Source organism: Pseudophryne corroboree, chromosome 3 (assembly GCF_028390025.1).
Source record: "Pseudophryne corroboree isolate aPseCor3 chromosome 3, aPseCor3.hap2, whole genome shotgun sequence".
In the NCBI taxonomy this organism is placed as follows: Eukaryota; Metazoa; Chordata; class Amphibia; order Anura; family Myobatrachidae; genus Pseudophryne; species Pseudophryne corroboree.
Window position 1 is genome coordinate 90,031,177 of NC_086446.1, and position 21,972 is coordinate 90,053,148.

Here is a 21,972-nt window from a genome sequence, read left to right on the forward strand (position 1 = left end):
AGGCATCCTCTCGGGAACAGTTGATCAAGGATGTTCAGACATCTCATCAATTTCTCATTCAACATGGATGAATTGTGGATTTCCAGAAATCCAACCTCATGCCAACTCAACGGATTCAATTCCTCGGTCTCATCTTGGACACGGTACAATTAAGCGTATTCCTACCAGAGAATAAGGTCCAGGACCTACAGAGATCAGTGGCTCCGGTACTGAGGTCACAACCGGTTTCTCTACACCTCTGGGTGCAACTTCTCGGGATGATGGTGACATCTGTCTAAGCTCTCCTGTACGACAGACTTCATTCCCGACCATTACAGATGAACCTCATTGCTCAGGGAGCAGGGTTGCACTGGCTTCCACATCAAAGAATACGACTTCCAAGGCAAGAGATTCTGCATTTGGGATTGGAGGATCCTGACAACAGACGCCAGTCTCAGAGGTTGGGGTGCCGTCTTAGAGATTGCTACTGGAGAGCAGACTTACCCGTAAACATTCTCGAACTAAGAGCAGTTTACAATGCACTTTTCTTAGCCGAAGACCAAGTCATGGGCCAACACATAAGGATGCAGTCGGTCAAGGTCATGACGACGGCATGCATAAACCGTCAAGGTGGAACACTGTGCAGGGTGGCGTTAAAAGAAGCCACACAGATCTTGTTGTGGACAGAAAGGCGTAACATCATCCTCTCGGCAGTGTTCATTCCAGGTGTGGAGAACTAGGAAGCAGATTATCTCAATCACCAGGACATGCATGAGAGTGGTGCCTACATCCACTGAATTTTATTTTTTCATTTTTATACATGGTGGTGAGGAGATGGGGTCTACCTCAGGTCGACCTAATGGCGTACGACAATACAATCTGCTGCCCAGATGTGTGTCCAGGACAAAAGATTCAGCAGCACACGGAGTTGACGCATTCACACTTCCTTGGTGTTACAGGAAGGTTTTAAATTTTTCCACCTTTCCAACTCGTACCCAGGTTTTCTGAACATTAAAACGAGAGCGAGTGTGGGCGTTTCTAACCGCACCAGATTGGCCCCGCAGGAGTTGGTACTCAAACCTGCGAGGGTTACTAGCGGAAGATCCTTGACGGATACCTCAGAGAGAGGACCTGCTATCTCAGGGACCGTTCCAACACCCAGACCTGAACAGGTTACGTTTAACGGCGTGGCTATTGAAACCATGGACTGGTGTCAAGAATGTGGGTGGAATTCGACGAACTTCCACTTTTCCAGACTTCTACTTTTCCTTTCGGCTGGTCTGGAGGTAGGACTGAGGCTGGGCTATCTGAAGGCACAAGTTTCGGTTCTCTCCATCCTATTTCAAGAACGGTTAGCATCCTTGCCAGAGGTTCAAACCTTTTTACAGGGGGTTCAGAGGATCCACCCCCCTTTTTCGTCCTCCCACTGCGCCTTGGGATGTAAATTTGGTGTTGGAATTTTTGTGACCACCAACTTTTGAGCCTATAGACCTGACATATCTACTCTTGGATGGTCGCATTACTGCTTGCCTTGGCTTCGTCCGGGCGGGTTCCTGGGTTGGGAGCCTTATCATGTAAAGGCCCCTTTTTAAATTTTTCATGAGGATAGGGCAGAACTCCGTACAAGAGCAGATTTCTTTCCTCAGGTTGTTTCGGGGTTTCACGTAAAACAGTCACTTGTGGGTCCATCTTTCCAGGATCTCGCAGTTGGGGACGTGTCCTGGGATGTGGTCCGAGCTTTACGGGTAAACGTACAGGTTACGTCGTCTTTCAGACATTCAGGCCTTTTGTTTGTCTTAAGGATGGGCCAACGAAGGGTTGACCAGCATCTAAATAGTCTTTGTCTAGATAGATTAGACTTGCCATTCGGCAAGCTTATATTTTTTGTGGGAAACAGGTTCCGGTTCAGACGGGTGCTCATACTACCCGCTCAGTGGATGCCTCAGGGGCGGCTGCCAGAGGTGTTTACACTACTCAACTTGCAGAGCGGCATTGTGGTCCTCAGCTCACACGTTCGCGAAATTTTGCAAGTTTGATGCCTTTGCGTCCGGAGACTCTACGTTCGGACGTTTGGTTTTGCAGACCACCGACAGCACTCCCTCCCTGGAAGATAACTTTGGGACGTCCCCTATTGTATAGGACTCCAGTGTCCCCTAGTGGATGAAAGAGAAAAGAGGATTTTGGTACTTACCGATAAATCCATTTCTCTGAATCCTCTAGGGGACACTGGACGCCCGCCTCGGTGCTGTCGACCTGCTGTGTTCAAAAGTTCTTTTTAAAACAGTTCGTGCAAACAGCGTTAGTTTTTCTGTCAAAAGAGTTATTGGTTGCGGTTTGCTATGTTGTACGGTTCGGTTCCTCGCTATGGGCTCTAGTATCATGTCCTATTCTCTCGGTCAAATTTTCCAAACCTGAGGGAGGAGGGATATGAAGGGGGAGGAACCGGCTGTGCAGACAATGCTAATTTTAGATTGTGCCACACCTCCGGTTGCAAGCTTCACACCCCTATTGTATAGGACTCCAGTGTCCCCTAGAGGATTCAGAGAAATAGATTTATCGGTAAGTACCAAAATCCTCTTTTTATCTTTCCAATTGTTTCTGCTTGAGTGATCCCAAACTAGCGCTAGCACACGAGAGTGGTTAGTAGAAACCCACCACAAACCATGGTGTAGAGTCTTGGAACCTGTAACATAATTTGTCTCTCAGATCACAGTAACAGAGGTGGCAATGTTGACATTAGGCCAGAATTACAGTCCCCCCTAAGGCGGAGGTTCTCAAATGCGGTCCTCAAGGCACCCCAATGGTCCAAGTTTTAGGAATATACATGGCTCAGCACAGATGGGTAAATCAAGTTGACTGAGTTGGTAATTAAGTCACCTGTAGCCAAGCATGAATAAACTTAAAACCTGGACCGTTGGGGTGCCTTGAGGACCACGTTTGAGAACCTCTGCCCTAAGGACAACTGTGTCCACAGACTTTGAGGATGCTAACAAGTACTGAGAGAGCACCATTAGGATAGGACTATGACTTTCCTACAAGCCAGCCGAGGTTCTGTTGACCATTCTAGCTGTGTAGAGCCATGCTCCATGCACTCTGGGAACTATAGTGCAGTAATTAAGTAAGCAAGACTGATCCACCAAGAAGACCACAGTGGACCCTGCTGCTTGCAAACTTTTTGCAGAATCTGTTGTGCATTTTGGAAGAGGGGTGGACTAGAGATTACCTATTATGGGGGCACCTACTTTGAACAGGGGATTCCTATCTTTCTGTGTGCTATTATGGGGGAGATATAGGTAGATATGGGGATCAAATGAAGAAACATCACTATCATCGATGATGAGGTCCCAATATCTTCTCACCATCAATGCTTTCCTTCCATAAGTATGCTGTGATTGGCTCACAGGGCAGGCCCTTCCCTTCCTGCTTTTAGTTCTTCCTTCAGAATCTGATCTCCCACTGGCATTCCCTACAGAGAACCTTCTGCACAGGGCTCAAGATCAGCTTATTGCGGGCAGTTGCTTTGTCACTGTAGGGGAGATGAGTCAAACCTTTGAGAGATAAAGTGGAGAAATTACCCATAGCAACCACTTCCTCTCTCTAAGGTTTTGATACATCTTCCCCTGTGTCTCACTCGGTTGTTTCGCTGCAGTGCAACTGTGCCTGCTGAAGAGCAAATGCTGGTAATGTTAGGCCAAATAAGTGTGGTTTGTGCGTCAGTTGCCTTTTACTGTGGAACAGGCAACCATTTTAACAGTGCTGGGCAGAGGCCACTGTATTACATTCTAGACCTGGTGCATACCACCCGTGACCCTACAGCAGTTATGTAACTACAAGTAACAGCATGCCCCATAAGACCTAAGGCAGGGCTGGCCAAACCAGTCCTCGAGATCTACCAACAGTTCACATTTTCCAGACCACCTAGCTGGTGCACAGGTGCAGTCATTACTAATTAAGATGTGCTGCATTCATTCCTAACTGACAATTCTACAGATCTCCAGGAGGCCTAGAAAACAGGAACTGTTTGTAGATCTCGAGGACCGGTTTGGCCAGCCCTGCCCTAAGGGGTCTATTTATGAAGCAGTGAAAGACTGGAGAAATGAGCCTGTGGTGAAGTTGCCCACTTTTCACTGCTTCATGAACAGACCCCTAAATGTCAGCAAGTCATGCTAGGGCTTTCCACAATGGCCAATAGGCAGACTTTATGACTCAAGTATTGTAGGCTCAGGCCTGACCAACCTAGGAGTCTTTGATTGCTGTGAACCACAAATCCCAGCATAACATGCCAGTCATCGGAGATGACAACTCCATGTTTTGCATGCCTCAAAATGCAAAGTGAACACACATTAAACTGCTCCTTGTCATTAAAATTATATTTGTCTGTGTGTACATTCTTGGTGTTCTAGTATTTGGGAGCTTGTTAAAGTAATACAGGTGTGCTCTCGCGTTAATCACCCACACAGATATATTGTGGGTTTTAAGTCTGTTCAATTATATATATCGTTGAGAAAAGAGCACATTATGGCACCAAAACAGCTGCCTGGTTTAAACACCATGGTGGGAATTCACATGTTTGAAAAGTTGGTTGTGTGTCTATTTTTTCCTGTCTATTAGATAGGAAAAAACAAAACACTCAACTGACTTTTCAAACAATTGAATATCCCCATTTGTCATTCCGTGTAGGTCTCAGTATTGCTATGCCACTTTATAAAATGAATATGGTTACAACAAATTGCAGAACGTCTTTGTATTGATGTGTGAGCTTGTCCTGAAGATGGGGTCCAGGCATGTACTAAACAATGACGCATAATATTCTTAGATGGAAAGGTTTTTATTTCACATAAGGTAAAAGCAGCAGCATTTCCCCACCTTCTTAGAAGATATAAAAGTATTACATACCGTGGCAGAATGCAGAGACGCACAATGTGAATACTGTAAATACGTGAAACCACTCACATACATTGGTCCTGTGACGTGGCCCATATAGAGGTAATGAGAACGGCAAGCTGTAAGTCAGATCCCCACAGTGGGAAACTGCTTACTGTAATCACTCATCTGGAAGTTGGAAAGTACATTTGTTTCACAAATATAAGCCTTAAGGCGTTCCATTAATAAAAATATATAGTTTTCTTTGTGTGTTGGCAGAAAAAAAATAAAAAACACAAGTATAAAATCATTCATCGCAGATATATACAAAGCTAAAATCAAGCAAACTTGGCTATAAATAATAATAAAAAAAAAAAAAAATCAATACAACAATGAAAACAGCACCAAGGGCACTTTTAGTGGGGTGCTGCACTGGAATATATCTATCTGTACACAGACACATACGCATGTGACATTTACAAAACAATTCATGAAAGTTTAGACACTGGAGGGAAATGATATGTTTCATCTCGCAGCAAGTCCATTGGTAGAGTGTATTACATAGAAAATAAGATCCAGACCAAAGGCTACAACGACATGAGAAAGTCCTTCACCTGAAGGGGGAAAAAAAAAAAAAAAAAATGCAAGTTTTTAAACATCACTGTTAAGTTTCGAACTTCCACATAGTTACACGAGGAAATAATAAATACGTGAAATGTAATATAACGGCCAAGCCCAGTTCTAGGGCACCCACCCATTGTACAGGCTCTCATGTAATGGGACTTTGCTTGAGAGAAGGGTCGCACTGCACGGACGCAGCGTTTCCCCAAACTCAATCCTCAACAGTCCAGATTCTAAAGGATATTTATGTTTGAGCACAGATGGATAAATCAAACTGTCTGGGGTACTAGTTAAGACCCCTGTGCTCATGTATGGATATCCTTAAAACCTGGACTGCCAGGGTGCCTTGAAGACAGAGTTTGTGAAATACGGCACTAACTGAACAGACAACTACCTCCCAAGAGAATGGTCTAGGCCAGGGTTTCACAAACTCAGTCCTCAAGACACTAACAGTCCAGGTTTTATGGATAGCCATGATTATGCACATGTGGCATAATGAAACGGAGGTCCTAATTAAGTCACGTGCTTAAGCATGGCTATCCTTAAAACCTGGACTGTTAAGACAGGGCTTGACAAATTTTTCTAAAATTTAGAAGCCAGCACACCGCTTACCACCCGCAAAATAAAACCCTGAAACAACCCTCGCCGCCCCCCCCCCCCCCCCCCTTTTCCCACAGCCATATACCTGAGCAGCTTCCGCCAACCTACCCCGGCAAATGACCTCCATGGTCACATAGCTACGGAGTACCCCAAGGCAAACCAGTCCTCCACAACCACACTGCTGTGCAGCTACCCCCCAGGCAACCAACCCCCATGGCTCCACAACCAAGGGTTAACCCCAGGCAAACCACCCCTCTGCAGTCACCCCCTCGGCAAACAATCTCTCCCACCCTGTGGCCACATCACTACATCCTCCAAAGCTGCAGTCCCCAGCCACACAGACCCCATTAACGGAAAGCTCTATGCAGCCAGCTATTGATGATTTGAATTGTCGATGGTCTATGACCAATGCTGAATATTTTTACCATCAATGGGGGAGAACCAGATGGTTTACGACAGTCGTTGGTACAGAGCTACCAATTTTTTTTCTCTTCAAGTGTCAGGACACTGAGCTTAGCTTCGCCCCTGACACCCAACAAAGCCCCGCTCCCAGGCTCTTATTGGGCCGCAGCTCATCTAACACCAATGATACCATCGAGAGATAACCCACCAATGGCCATCCCTAGCTGGGACAGACAGGAGGAGGAGGCAGCGCAGGATGGACAGGCACAGCAACCAGCATAGGACAAGACGGACACTCAGCACTTGCACTCCTGTGTATGAAATGGTCACCGCAATACAGGCTCTCCCACGGATGTCCACTGGGGAGTGCCTGTATTAATCTGCTAGTCAGGCAGCTAAAGCTAGGGGCCATTTGTTCAGTCTGCTTTTAGGGTACCACTGATGTAGGCAAGCATCCAATCAGGAGACTGCTTTTATTTTCAGTCAGTCCAGTGGATCCCTCCTATCAGCAGCCACCTGTAACAAAACAAATGCACCACAAAATGCCCTTACTTGTGGCCGGTGTCCCCCTGAGCTGCGATAATGGATAACTGCAGCTGACGCACAATGGGCCTACTTCAGAACTAATCAGTGCTGTGCGTTTTCGGGCCTGACATGTGGGGAGGACTAGCCCTGTGCATGTCTGTGTGATTTAGCACGTCTACGATCAGGTCTGAATTAGGCCCAATGTTTTCACGTTTGCAGTAACACCTCCTGGCCACTTGGTGCTCCCACACTCTCATTCATTGAAGCTTTCACAGGTGCTGAAACCATTTATCATAGCAGTCACTAATGTGACAAGCACCGAGGCTGTATTCACATAACGGTGAAAACAGATGGTCAGCATTAAAGTCCCTGTGAGTATGTACCTCACGCTTAGTCTATTACTAAGACAAACAGATGGTACTACACAACATGCCCAGCAAATGGGGAGGCCACTGCCTGTGTCTTATCAGAGACAACAATGCAGCTATTACAGTGTTGCACAACAGACTGTAATAGATGACCGACCGCATGGACATCTTCAATAAACAAAAAAGGACAATCCCACTTAGGATCCCTCCAACGCAAGATAAGAACTATGGGGTAAATTTCCTAAGGTGGGAGTCTTTTAGAACTGCTGATGTTGCTCATACCAACCAATCAGATTCTTTCTAGCTACTTTTAGAAGATAAGATAGATAGATGTTAAGTAAAATCTGATTGGTTGCTATGAGCAACATCACCAGTTCTAAAAAACAAAACAAAAAAAACCTCCCACCTTAGCAAATTTACCCTGATGTTTCTTACACCCACGTGTTTCATCGGGTGGTAGTCAGTATGCCGGCTGTCGGGATCCCGGCGCCGGCATACCGACACTTATTCTCCCTCGTGGGGGTCCACGACCCCCCTGGAGGGAGAACAAAATACCGTGCCCGCAGTGTGGCGAGCGCAGCGAGCCCACAAGGGGCTCATTTGCGCTCGCCACACTGTCGGTAAGCCGGCGGTCGGGCTCCCGGCGCCGGTATGCTGGTCGCCGGGAGCCCGACCGCCGGCAGACCGTACTACACCCGTTTCATCAGCTTATGTATTACTGTACTGCTATTCCTGGAGAGCTGGGCATCCTCCCAGTATTCCTCATACAGGGGCAGATGTATTAACTTGGAGACAGCATAAGGAAGTGATAAACCAGTGACATGTGCAAGGTGATAAAGGCACCAGCCAATCAGCTCCAATATGTAAATTAACAGTTAGGATCTGATTGGCTGGTGCCTTTATCACCTTGCACATATCACTGGTTTATCACTTCCTTATGCCTTCTCCAGGTTAATGCATCTGCCTCACAGTGTGTAAAGTGATGATGTACCCCTGCATCCAGCTCAGAAACCGTAAATTCACTTTCCAATTGCTACAACTTATATGGCTGAACACATCTTAAATCAATTTAGAAACTCTTACTTTGTCAATCAATGCCTCCTGCTTGATCTTGTCATGTTTGAAGTCTTCATTTACATCCAGAACCAGAATTGGTGTTTGTTTGAGGGATTCAAAATCCAATCTATTGGGGGAGAGGGGGGAATAAAATTAAAATGAATACATAATAAAAATGTACATCCACTTTAAAGAGAAACCCTTCATTTTAACCAACTAATAACATGGCTTGGATCATCTATCACATTGAACACTCCATCCAAGTTAGGTGGCTTTTTATAATGCACCTGGTTATCTTACACAGTTCAGAGGCAGCCAACTTGGGCAAAAACTTATTTTTGGAGTGTAACCAATCCATCTCCTCAGACCTTGGCAAGAACGGTCCAGCTTAAAGGCCGAACACTGATCGCAGTTGTGTTATCAGGTTTTGTATGAAGAGCTCAGGAACCACACAAAACATCCCCCCCTATTAGTGTTTTAGTGGCGCTACAACCACCATATACTTCAACAGTTTTTGGATACAAATGGTCAATGTTAAATTCAGAAGCCAGACCAATACATCCTAGAGCCAAGCCAAGGCTGCATGTATTTCAGAAAGATTCCAAAAACATTTTTCAAGCATTACGTACTTGGTCGTCCTTTCGTACAGCCACTGTTCATGTTTATAATGCAAGCTTTCCAAGTATTGAAGCTCAATTCCTTGCTCTTCTTCCCGACCTCGGGAATGTAACCTCCCCATGCATTTCTGGATTATTAGAAAACAGAAAAAGTTCACTTACAAAAAAAGTAAACAGGTCTGAACCTCTGGAATCATTTCTATATTTTATGGTTTCATACATGATCTACTGCAGTATTATATAGCTGTTACCTGGCTCGATTAACATCAGTTACTTAGTAATTGTGTGCACCCAGACTAGCAGGGGGACTTAAGTTTAGGCACTAAAGGAGGGAGGGATAAGTTCAGGCACCACCAGGGGGAGGTTAGAGGTAGGTTGCAGAAAGGGAGGGTTAGGGGAGAGGGATCAGTATTAAGCAACGTACACACGGGGGTGAGATGTGTGCTGAACAATCTATCAGTGAACGCTCCGCACACATCTCTCCCCACCGCTCAGCACAACGCGATGTGTGCTGTGCGAGTAGGGGGGGGGGGGGGGGGGGGGGCTCATATCACTCAGCGGTGAAATGAGCGACCTGCTAGATTGTGCCAATCTAGCACCAGCGATAGCGCCACGCATAACTATCGCTGTGGGGGGTACACACAGAGGATCCGTGCTTAAATTCTAAGCAATCTAGTCAGATTGCTTAGAATTTAAAGCATAGATCTCTCCGTGTGTACCCCCCTTTTACCCCCATCATGATTTACACTACCTGGATGCTGGGCAATCATACTAAATCAGTCACAACCCTCTCTGCTCTCTTCTCACATTGTGTACACCACCATATTCCTTATAAAGACTAAGCGGTAGCTCCTATTTAGGTGCATGCTGCAGATTGAGAGTTGTGGATATCTCTGCAAATTTGAAATTAAGTTTAAAACTTGCACTGCACCAGGTAAAGTAAATGCACATTTTTGCGTTCTCAACCCACAGAGGGCAAGAGATGGTAAGAAAAACCCTTATCTTGAGGTTAAAATGTCAAGACACCATGCAGAACCTCTTGGACACCCCCACAATGACTAAATTAGGCAATTGTAATTTGCCCAATAATTCTACGTGGGTTTTTTTTTTTTTGGGGGGGGGGTTAGTACGAAAAAAAAATGCCCTCAAGTTACCCAAAATCAGCTTTTTCATTGCTTTATGCACCCAATTTAGAGTATTTTTCATTTATTTATATTTAACAATTGCTTTTTATATTTTTTACATTTACTGAATCTGCAGAATGCAAATCTTTTAGACACCGGCAGCCACTAGATGGTGCCCAATGGAGATATTCAAATATAGCTCCGTTCGGCCGCCGGCTTCTACATTTCGGCTCACACTTGCTGGGGAAGGGCAAGCTGTAATGTGTGGAGATAAGTTTGGCCGCCTAAACAGCACTTTTTTGGATTGCGTCTATTAGTTTAGTCAGGTTTACACGGCTAAACCAAACACTAATGGACGCGATCAGAGAGATAGGGGGCATCAAATGAATATCACCCCCTGCGATCTCCAGTCACTTTAGACGGGAGATCAGGGGCGATAAAATTTGAATTCCCCCTCTTAAAGTCACCTGAGTACCCCAAAAGCATTTTCCCTACTTTTTCCATACGAAAGTAAACAAAAAAGTTGCTTATAAAAAAAAAAAAAAAAAAATCAGCCATTTTACACCTTTAAAAAATAAATAAATAAAAATCTTAGTGTTTTCCTCTTGCCCACTAACATCCTTCTATATGAATCTGCTAACTAAATTATCACTTTTCTGGGGTCCAGGAAGGTATTCCCACTGTTTCACGCACTTCTCACAATTCATAAACCCCACGCTGCAAGTTCCGCAAATATGCATTTTTAATTGGATTGGAGAATTCTTGGGAGATCACACCTAATTGGATTGAGCACTAAGCTTTGATGAGTAGGGCCCTCAATCCTTTGTCCTCTACATAATAATGCTGCCTGCTCACTGTAATTATGAGTCAATGGGCAGGATTCAAATGTTAAACCCTCCCCCTATCGTGCCCGCCGGCGTTATTCTAATGTTACTGCCGACAGGCGCGACAGCTTAATTTCTGCACGCCACCCCCGGAGGTAGGGAGCTGAAATGGGTGTCAAGAGACCCGTTTGGGCCCTCTTCACAATAACACCCATTACTTTAGTAGGGTTTCGGCGCTTGTCGCGCCTAAACCACACTGTAACGAGTGCTATCGGCGCGACAGTGGGGCACATTTGAATATCGCCACTATCTCCCGTCACTTTAGACAGGAGATTAAGCGGGTGTGATGTCATTTGAATCCGGCGCTTTGAATTGCCTTAATTAGTCTGTACTTCTGTATCTGGCTGTCAGCTGTATTCCCTCCCCCCCAGAACACTTGTGGCACCTTATTAATAGACAAAACCAATGTGGCTGCTTCTATTTAATATGAGCATGCAAATATAAGCCACTATGTACTTCTTTCTTAGAACCTATGTAGCTTGTCCTTACCTCTGGTGTTGCCCTGAGATAAATAATGCCATCCAGCTCTATATCACTCTCAAATTGGTTCAGGAGCCAGGTATGCCAATCTTGATAAATAGCCCACTCCGTTTCATTGATGTTCTCCGATTCAAACAAGCTTGAGGCAAACACGTACCTAGGAAAGCAAGAATAAATGGAAGTTTGTCATTTTGGGGAGAGGGCGCATGACGCTAGACTGGTTTCAACTGGCGTATTAATATTTAGAAGTCACTACCTGTCGCTGTATACTGATCGTTCGAAGAACTGTACGGGGTGTTCGGCTTCTCTGAGTTTTGGAGAGACTGGCTTTAGCTGCGCCTTGACACGGCTCAAGCAAGCATAGGTCTGGAAGGTGTACGCCCATCTTTTAGGGTCGTCGTACAACATCTGAAGGAGGTTCCCCCCACTCTTCTGTGAGGTGGACAGTTCCTGCAGAATAGTAATAAAATATTTATTTAAAGAGTTTCCTATTATCACATTGCTGTGATTAAATAGAAAAAAATAGGAATTCAGATTTATTTATTTTATTTATTTTTTATATTAGGACACAATATTTACCTCATGTTCATCTTCGGTGGTTTGAACATTACACCATTTTGCAATTGGCTCGGGCACAACCTCCCATTCATTGCTCGCTTTTTCTAAAATGCGAACAAAAGTGGACTTCCCTGCAGCTGTATAACACGGATTGAGAGAAATACATGTTAAATATACTCTTTCTAAAGCAGATTTATACCAATCTTAACATTTACACAAAAAAAAGCTACGTAAAATGACTTAAGGCCCTGTGTCGGTATGCAGTCAATAGATCTAGTGTCTTGTTAGACAGTCAAAATCATATGGTCGACACAAACATGGTTGACAGGTGAGTATAATTTTATTTTCAGGTACCCCGGATTCTACTTGGAGACGTGGACAGTCGGCGGGTCAACATAGGTAAGTATGTGTGTGTCGGCATGTATGTAATAAAGTTGTACTTTCACGGTGTGCGTGTCCTGTTTTTATTTGGGTATTTTTTTTGCAGAAGAACTACAGGTACCAGCGGGCCCGTTTTACCCCCGCATGCTGGTACTTGTGCTTCACCCCTGTCCCTTGGGTGGCTGGAGGGGGGGGGGGGACCCCTTGATTTCAGGGGTCCCCACTCCTCCAGGGTACCCCGGCCAGGGGTGACTAGTTGGAGATTTAATGCCACTGCCGCAGGGACCGGTATAAAAGTGTCCCCCGGCTGTGGCATTATCTCTCCAGCTAGTGGAGCCCGGTGCTGGTGTTGAAAATACGGGGGACCCCTACGCTTTTTGTCCCCCGTATTTTTTGCACCAGGACCGGACGCAGAGCCCAGTGCTGGTTCTAAAAATACGGGGGATCCCCAGTCAATTTTTCCCCTGTATTTTTACAACCAGGACCGGCTCAAAGAGCCCGAGGCTGGTTATGCTTAGGAGGGGGGACCCCACGCAATTTTTTTCAGGGTTTTTTTAACCATTTTTGTGCCGTCCAAAAAGTCGAACCTAGGACGCACTTGTCAGTCAACTGGTCCGTTTTTCGACAGCGGGACTGTCGAATCCGGTTTTTATTGAATATGTCAAATTCCGCGTTCGAATTGTGTCGAATTTAAAAACGGGAGAAAAAAAGCCGCAATTCGCCGGAATTGCATATACCCCTATGTCAGGCATTCCCAACCACAGTCCTTAAAGGCACACTAACAGTGCAGGTTTTAGCGATATCCAAGCTTCAGCACAGATGGTTAAATCAAAATAACTTGGGTACTAATTAAGTCACCTGTGCTCAAGTATGCAAATCACTAAAACCTGGACTGTTAAGGTGCGTACACACGTGTGATACAGGAAATGCCAGACATTGACTATGCGATGTGGCTGGTGCCCTGCACCACCGATATAGTCAATGTTGGCTTGCCTGCACAGTCTATTTTTTTCTTGTGATGCCGATCATCTATACTGCAAGGAAAACTGCACCGTGTGTATACACCTGTTGTGTGCCTTGAGGACTGAGGTTGGGAATACCTGGCCTATGGGTCTAATTCAGAGTGGTACACTAATGAATTTGCAATTGCGATTTTTTTAGGCTACAGAACCGCTAGTGTTAGGTAGTGAAGCTGGCGCCCAGAAATGAAGAGAGACGCTCAACGGAGCCAGCGCAAGCTCCTTCGCAATTGCGTATACATTTGCAGCCTATAGGCAACAAGGGAACTTTGACTGCTCAAGTAGGTCTATGGCTACGCAGACTGGCCGAGACAATAGTGATGTAGGTGCCATGGTTCTCTGCATACACGTTTGCAGCAGACGTCAGCTATAACCCCCGAAAACGCAGTGCATTATTGACACCACTCCCCATTACCACCCCCCAAACAGTCACTTCCTGACAATCACTGCAGATAAATCCTCCTTGCTAGCGGCATCGCAAAGCCACCTTTACACATGCAGTCTGAAGATAATCGCTCAATAGGGCAAACACTGGCATAGCGTACAACTCCGAATAAGGACCTATGTACTAATAATTGTGACAACAGCGCGTTTATTTATTTTTTTACTATGCCATAAAATGACCTCACAAGGACAGCGGTAGCGACTTAAATCCCGGCCTGTTCAGCGTTTTGCACAGGGGTCAGCCTTTAGTCCCCATTGATAATAATGCATTATACACAAACTGCAGCGTCTACATTTTATTTTAATGTATTTATTTATTTGGGGGGGGGGGGGGGGGCTTAAAAAATAAGAATTTACTTACCGATAATTCTATTTCTCGGAGTCCGTAGTGGATGCTGGGGTTCCTGAAAGGACCATGGGGAATAGCGGCTCCGCAGGAGACAGGGCACAAAAAGTAAAGCTTTAGGATCAGGTGGTGTGCACTGGCTCCTCCCCCTATGACCCTCCTCCAAGCCAGTTAGGTACTGTGCCCGGACGAGCGTACACAATAAGGGAGGAATTATGAATCCCGGGTAAGACTCATACCAGCCACACCAATCACACCGTACAACTTGTGATCTAAACCCAGTTAACAGTATGATAACAGCGGAGCCTCTGAAAAGATGGCTCACAACAATAATAACCCGATTTTTGTAACTATGTACAAGTATTGCAGATAATCCGCACTTGGGATGGGCGCCCAGCATCCACTACGGACTCCGAGAAATAGAATTATCGGTAAGTAAATTCTTATTTTCTCTATCGTCCTAGTGGATGCTGGGGTTCCTGAAAGGACCATGGGGATTATACCAAAGCTCCCAAACGGGCGGGAGAGTGCGGATGACTCTGCAGCACCGAATGAGAGAACTCCAGGTCCTCTTTTGCCAGGATATCAAATTTGTAGAATTTTACAAACGTGTTCTCCCCTGACCACGTAGCTGCTCGGCAGAGTTGTAATGCCGAGACCTCTCGGGCAGCCGCCCAAGATGAGCCCACCTTCCTTGTGGAATGGGCCTTAACCGATTTAGACTGTGGCAGGCCTGCCTCAGAATGTGCAAGTTGAATTGTGTTACAAATCCAACGAGCAATCGCCTGCTTAGAAGCAGGCGCACCCAACTTGTTGGGTGCATACAGTATAAACAGCGAGTCAGATTTTCTGACTCCAGCTGTCCTGGAACATATTTTCAGGGCCCTGACAACTCCTAGCAACTTGGAGTCCTCCAAGTCCCTAGTAGGTGCAAGGCACCACAATAAGCTGGTTCAGGTGAAACACTGACACCACCTTAGGGAGAGAACTGGGGACGAGTCCGCAGCTCTGCCCTGTCCGAATGGACAAACAGATATGGGCTTTTTTGAGAAAAAACCACCAATTTGACACTCGCCTGGTCCAGGCCAGGGCCAAGAGCATGGTCACTTTTTATGTGAGATGCTTCAAATCCACATATTTGACTGGTTTTAAACCAATGTGATTTGAGGAATCCCAGAACTACGTTGAGATCCCACAGTGCCACTGGAGGCACAAAAAAGGGGTTTGTATATGCAATACTCCCTTGACAAACTTCTGGACTTCAGGAACTGAAGCCAATACTTTCTGGAAGAAAATTTACAGGGCCGAATTTGAACCTTAATGGACCCCAATTTGAGGCCCATAGACACTCCTGTTTGCAGGAAATGCAGGAAACGACCGAGTTGAAATTTCTTTGTGGGGCCTTCCTGGCCTCACACCACGCAACATATTTTCGCCACACGTGGTGATAATGTTGTGCGGTCACCTCCTTTCTGGCTTTGACCAGGGTAGGAATGACCTCTTCCGGAATGCCTTTTTTCCCTTAGGATCCGGCTTTCCATCGCCATGCCGACAAACGCAGCTGCGGTAAGTCTTGGAACAGACATGGTACTTGCTGAAGCAAGTCCCTTCTTAGCGGCAGAGGCCATAAGACCTCTGTAAGCATCTCTTGAAGTTCCGGGTACCAAGTCCTTCTTGGCCAATCCGGAGCCATGAGTATAGTTCTTACTCCTCTACGTCTTATAATTCTCAGCACCTTAGGTATGAGAAGCAGAGGAGGGAACACATACACCGACTGGTACACCCACGGTGTTACCAGAACGTCCACATCTATTGCCTGAGGGTCTCTTGACCTGGCGCAATACCTGTCCCGTTTTTTGTTCAGACGGGACGCCATCATGTCCACCTTTGGTATTTCCCAACGGTTTACAATCATGTGGAAAAAACTTCTCAATGAAGTTTCCACTCTCCCGGGTGGAGGTCGTGCTGAGGAAGTCTGCTTCCCAGTTTCCATTCCCGGGATGAAAAACTGCTGACAGTGTTATCACATGATTTTCCGCCCAGCGAAAAGTCCTTGCAGTTTCTGCCATTGCCCTCCTGCTTCTTGTGTCGCCCTGTCTGTTTACGTGGGCGACTGCCGTGATGTTTTTCCCACTGGATCAATACCGGCTGACCTTGAAGCAGAGGTCTTGCTAAGCTTAGAGCATTATAAATTTACCCTTAGCTCCAGTATATTTATGTGGAGAAAAGTCTCCATACTTGATCACACTCCCTGGAAATTTTTTCCTTGTGTGACTGCTCCCCAGCCTCTCAGGCTGGGCTCCGTGGTTACCAGCATCCAATCCTGAATGCCGAATCTGCTGCCCTCTAGAAGATGAGCACTCTATAACCACCACAAGAGAGACACCCTTGTCCTTGGATATTGGGTTATCCGCTGATGCATCTGAAGATGCGATCCGGACCATTTGTCCAGCAGATCCCACTGAAAAGTTCTTACGTGAAATCTGCCGAATGGAATTGCTTCGTAGGAAGCCACCATTTTTACCAGGACCCTTGTGCAATGATGCACTGTTTTTAGGAGGTTCCTGACTTGCTCGGATAACTCCCTGGCTTTCTCTTCCGGGAGAAACACCTTTTTCTGGACTGTGTCCAGAATCATCCCTAGGCACAGCAGACGTGTCGTCGGGATCAGCTGCGATTTTGGAATATTTAGAATCCACCCGTGCTGATTGTAGCAGTATCCGAGATAGTGCTACTCCGACCTCCAACTGTTCCCTGGACTATGCCCCTACCAGGAGATCGTCCAAGTAAGGGATAATTAAGACGCCTTTTCTTCGAAGAAGAATCATCAATTCGGCCATTACCTTGGTAAAGACCCCAGGGTGCCGTGGACAATCCAAACGGCAGCGTCTGAAACTGATAGTGACAGTTCTGCACCACGAACCTGAGGTACCCTTAGTGAGAAGGGCAAATTTGGGACATAGAGGTAAGCCTCCCTGATGTCCCGGGACACTATATAGTCCCCTTATTCCTGGTTCGTTATCACTGCTCTGAGTGACTTCATCTTAATTTGAACCTTTGTAAGTGTTCAAAAACAAATTTTTAGAATAAGTCTCACCTAGCCTTCTGGCTTCAGTACCACAATATAGTGTGGAATAATACCCCTTTTCTGTAGTAGGAGGGGTAATTTAATTATCACCTGCTGGGAATACAGCTTGTGAATTTTTTCCCATACTACCTCCTTGTCGGAGGGAGACTTGGTAAAGCAGACTTCAGGAGCCTGCGAAGGGGAAACGTCTCGACATTCCCATCTGTACCCCCGGGATACTACTTGTAGGATCCAGGGGTCCTGTACGGTCTCAGCGCCATGCTGAGAACTTGTCAGACGCGGTGGAACGCTTCTGTTCCTGGGAATGGGCTGCCTGCTGCAGTCTTCTTCCCTTTCCTCTATCCCTGGGCAGATATGATCTTATAGGGACGAGAGGACTGAGGCTGAAAAGACGGTGTCTTTTTCTGCAGAGATGTGACTTAGGGTAAAAAACGGTGGATTTTCCAGCAGTTGCCGTGACCACCAGGTCCGATGGACCGACCCCAAACAAGTCCTCTTCCTGTATACGGCCATACTGTGCCGTTTGGAATCTGCATCACCTGACCACTGTCGTGTCCATAACATCTTCTGGCAGTTATGGACATCGCGTTTATTCATGATGCCAGAGTGCAAATATCCCTCTGTGCATCTCGCATATATAGAAATGCTCTATAGTCAATAAAATACTGTCCCTGTCAAGGGTATCAATATTTTTAGTCAGGGAATCCGACCAAGCCACCCTAGCTCTGCACATCCAGGCTGAGGCGATCGCTGGCCGCAGTATAACACCAGTATGTGTGTATATACTTTTTATTATATTTTCCAGCCTTGTCAGCTGGTCCTTGAGGACGGCCCTATCCATAGACGGTACCGCCACTTGTTTTGATAAGCGTGTGAGCGCCTTATCCACCTTAAAGGGTGTTTCCCAACGCGCCCTAACTTCTGGCGGGAAAGGGTATACCGCCCATAATTTTCTATCGGGGGGAACCCACGCATCATCACACACTTTATTTAATTTATCTGATTCAGGAAAAACTATGGTAGTTTTTTCACATCCCACATAATACCCTCTTTTGTGGTACTTGTAGTATCAGAAATACGTAACACCTCCTTCATTGCCTTTAACGTGTGGCCCTAATAAGGAATACGTTTGTTTATTCACCGTCGACACTGGATTCAGTGTCCCTGTCTGTGTCTGTGTCGACCGACTAAAGTAAACGGGCGTTTTAAAACCCTTGACGGTGTTTTTGAGACGTCTGGACCGTACTAATTGTTTGTCGGCCGTCTCATGTCGTCAACCGACCTTGCAGCGTGTTGACATTATCACGTAATTTCCTAAATAAGCCATCCATTCCGGTGTCGACTCCCTAGAGAGTGACATCACCATTACAGGCAATTGCTCCGCCTCCTCACCAACATCGTCCTCCTACCTGTCGACACACACGTACCGACACACAGCACACACACAGGGAATGCTCTGATAGAGGACAGGACCCACTAGCCCTTTGGAGAGACAGAGGGAGAGTTTGCCAGCACACACCAAAAACGCTATAATTATATAGGGACAACCTTATATAAGTGTTTTCCCTTATAGCATCTTAATATATATATAAGCATATCGCCAAATTAGTGCCCCCCCTCTCTGTTTTAACCCTGTTTCTGTAGTGCAGTGCAGGGGAGAGCCTGGGAGCCTTCCCTCCAGCCTTTCTGTGAGGGAAAATGGCGCTGTGTGCTGAGGAGATAGGCCCCGCCCCTTTTTCGGCGGCCTCGTCTCCCGCTCTTAACGGATTCTGGCAGGGGTTAAATATCTCCATATAGCCTCCGGAGGCTATATGTGAGGTATTTTTAGCCAAAATAGGTATTCATTTGCCTCCCAGGGCGCCCCCCTCCCAGCGCCCTGCACCCTCAGTGACTGCCGTGTGAAGTGTGCTGAGAGGAAAATGGCGCACAGCTGCAGTGCTGTGCGCTACCTTTAGAAGACTGAGGAGTCTTCTGCCGCCGATTCTGGACCTCTTCTTACTTCAGCATCTGCAAGGGGGCCGGCGGCAAGGCTCCGGTGACCATCCAGGCTGTACCTGTGATCGTCCCTCTGGAGCTGATGTCCAGTAGCCAAGAAGCCAATCCATCCTGCACGCAGGTGAGTTCACTTCTTCTCCCCTAAGTCCCTCGTTGCAGTGATCCTGTTGCCAGCAGGACTCACTGTAAAATAAAAAACCTAAGCTAAACTTTCCTAAGCAGCTCTTTAGGAGAGCCACCTAGATTGCACCCTTCTCGGCCGGGCACAAAAATCTAACTGGCTTGGAGGAGGGTCATAGGGGGAGGAGCCAGTGCACACCACCTGATCCTAAAGCTTTACTTTTTGTGCCCTGTCTCCTGCGGAGCCGCTATTCCCCATGGTCCTTTCAGGAACCCCAGCATCCACTAGGACGATAGAGAAAAAATATACTAAGAAATATTACATTTTGTTTAAAAGTGCGACTAATATAACAACTAACACTAAAGCAAAATCCACTTTTAAATGTGGTGAGTACACCTTGGCAAGGCTCCAGCTATTATATACACACACAGCAGGCCTGTGGTGGGAAAAAAAAAAAAAAAAAAAAAAAAAATTTACAATAATATATATATATATATATATATATATATATATATATATATATATATATATATATATATATATATATATATATATATATATATATATATATATATATATATATATATATACACACACACACACATACACAAAAATAAGCTCTGCATAGTCTGCTCGGCAAACGACTACAGGCTGCAATATGTCCGCACGCCAGCAAGTGGCGCCACCCGCTATGCAGCTGTACAATGCAGAGCACTCGCCAAGGCTGCAAGCTCTCCTGGTCACCCTATCACAGCGCAGGAAAGTAGCGGGACTTTTAATTTTGCTTTTTAGCGCCTGAAATAGTGCAGGGTCATGTGACCGTTTTATAATGGCTAATGCACCACAATGCTAAATGGCTGATGCACAATGCATATAATGCACTGGATATACAGGAGACAAGATCAGTAGTTCCTCGCTCTACAGAGCGTTCTATATACAGCTTACTGTGGCTACAATGAAGAGAACATCACTAATAAACATGAAAGTAAACACACTTGCAATGCAAACCCAAAAGCCACATATATATACATATATCAGCAGCAGCTGACACATTACGAGACATTCCGCGTTTAAATGGCCCCGACACTCACCGATGTTCCCCTCAATGGACAGCTTCTTCGACCTCTTCTCAAAACTATCGTCAAATACCGGGCTGTAGCACATCCTCTTCGGCGGGGTCTGGGAGTCCTCCATAGCGACAAATCGCAGTGTTCTCGCCGCAGCAAAGTTCGCGTCTCTTCCCCAGGCTACAGTACACTGATTACACACTGACTGACTACTGCTGCTACCGGGCTCCGAGTCTCCGGACCAGCGTCCATCGCCCAATCAACGCACAGGTCGCTTCCAGCCTCCCAGCACCTGCAGCCAATGGTAACCAAGGGGCGGGTCACCGCCTGCTGTTGGCGAGCGCGGGATTCTGTCATTCTTATTCAATTTTTTTTAAAAACAATCGAACGTTCCACGGAGATTGCGCCTGCGGCGCTTTCGGTAGGGGGTGATTGCGCCAGTCACACATAGTTTTGTGTCATCATCTTCACTGCCTGGCTGGCTCAGTGATAAGGGAATGGAATGGCGTGGTCTGACTCTGCGCTGGAAGGTGCACAGTATTCAGCAGCAGTGAGTGCAGTCATAATTCCCCCCAGAAATGGGCAAATTCAGTATGAATTGCAAGTAGCGATTCGTACGGAATTTTTGCTGAGAGGGCGCATGCACAGCAGGCCCTACTGCACATGTGCCCGCAATTTCTGCGGGGGACCGCAGAAATTACGATCGCCTCTGCCTGTCAATTAGGCAGAGGCGGGAGGGGGCGGCAACGCTCCGTTTTCTGGGTGGAAACGGAGCGTTGCAGGGGCGTGCCAGCCCAAACGGTGGGCTGGTACTCGCGAACTGGGTGGGTGCGGATGTGTGACGTCTCACACAGCCGCTGCGACAACAAAAATGGCGCCGGGACTCCTGCGGCCGCAGCTAAGCTGCGCTGGCAGGAGTCATCCTTAATTTCTGCTAGCAAGCAGAAATTGCGTGCCATTCGCAATTTCTGCTTGAAGCAGGGGGGGAGGCGCCGTTCAGCATGCTGGGTGGCCTTGCCCAGCGCTGGGCGGCCCCCAGCATGCGTGCTAATGGTTAGCAAATTCTGATTAGCAAAATTTGCTAACCTTACTGAATTGGCCCCTATATCATTATTATTATCATCCTTTATATGGCTTCCACAAGGGTTCCGCTGCACCTTGACCTTCCACCCGCCACCGTTGCAATCTCTTTTTCTCTAACGTCCTAGTGGATGCTGGGGACTCCGTCAGGACCATGGGGAATAGCGGGCTCCGCAGGAGACAGGGCACATCTAAAAAAGCTTTTAGGTCACATGGTGTGTACTGGCTCCTCCCCCTATGACCCTCCTCCAAGCCTCAGTTAGGTTTTTGTGCCCGTCCGAGAAGGGTGCAATCTAGGTGGCTCTCTTAAAGAGCTGTTTAGAAAAGTTTTTTTTTAGGTTTCATTCAGTGATT

General features: G+C 46.4%; 1 protein-coding gene across 1 annotated transcript; it reads right to left on the reverse strand.

Annotated features, from left to right (window-relative positions):
* Nucleotides 1-4,788: 4,788 nt before the first annotated feature.
* On the reverse strand, nt 4,789-20,870 carry LOC135054826 (deoxycytidine kinase 2). The gene is made up of 7 exons (XM_063958205.1): nt 20,563-20,870; nt 12,099-12,214; nt 11,776-11,969; nt 11,529-11,676; nt 9,044-9,159; nt 8,442-8,541; nt 4,789-5,456 (listed from the first exon to the last, which is right to left on the reverse strand). Exons 1-7 carry the CDS (start codon nt 20,663-20,665, stop codon nt 5,430-5,432), a joined length of 804 nt encoding a protein of 267 aa, XP_063814275.1. The 5' UTR covers nt 20,666-20,870; the 3' UTR covers nt 4,789-5,429.
* Nucleotides 20,871-21,972: the final 1,102 nt, after the last annotated feature.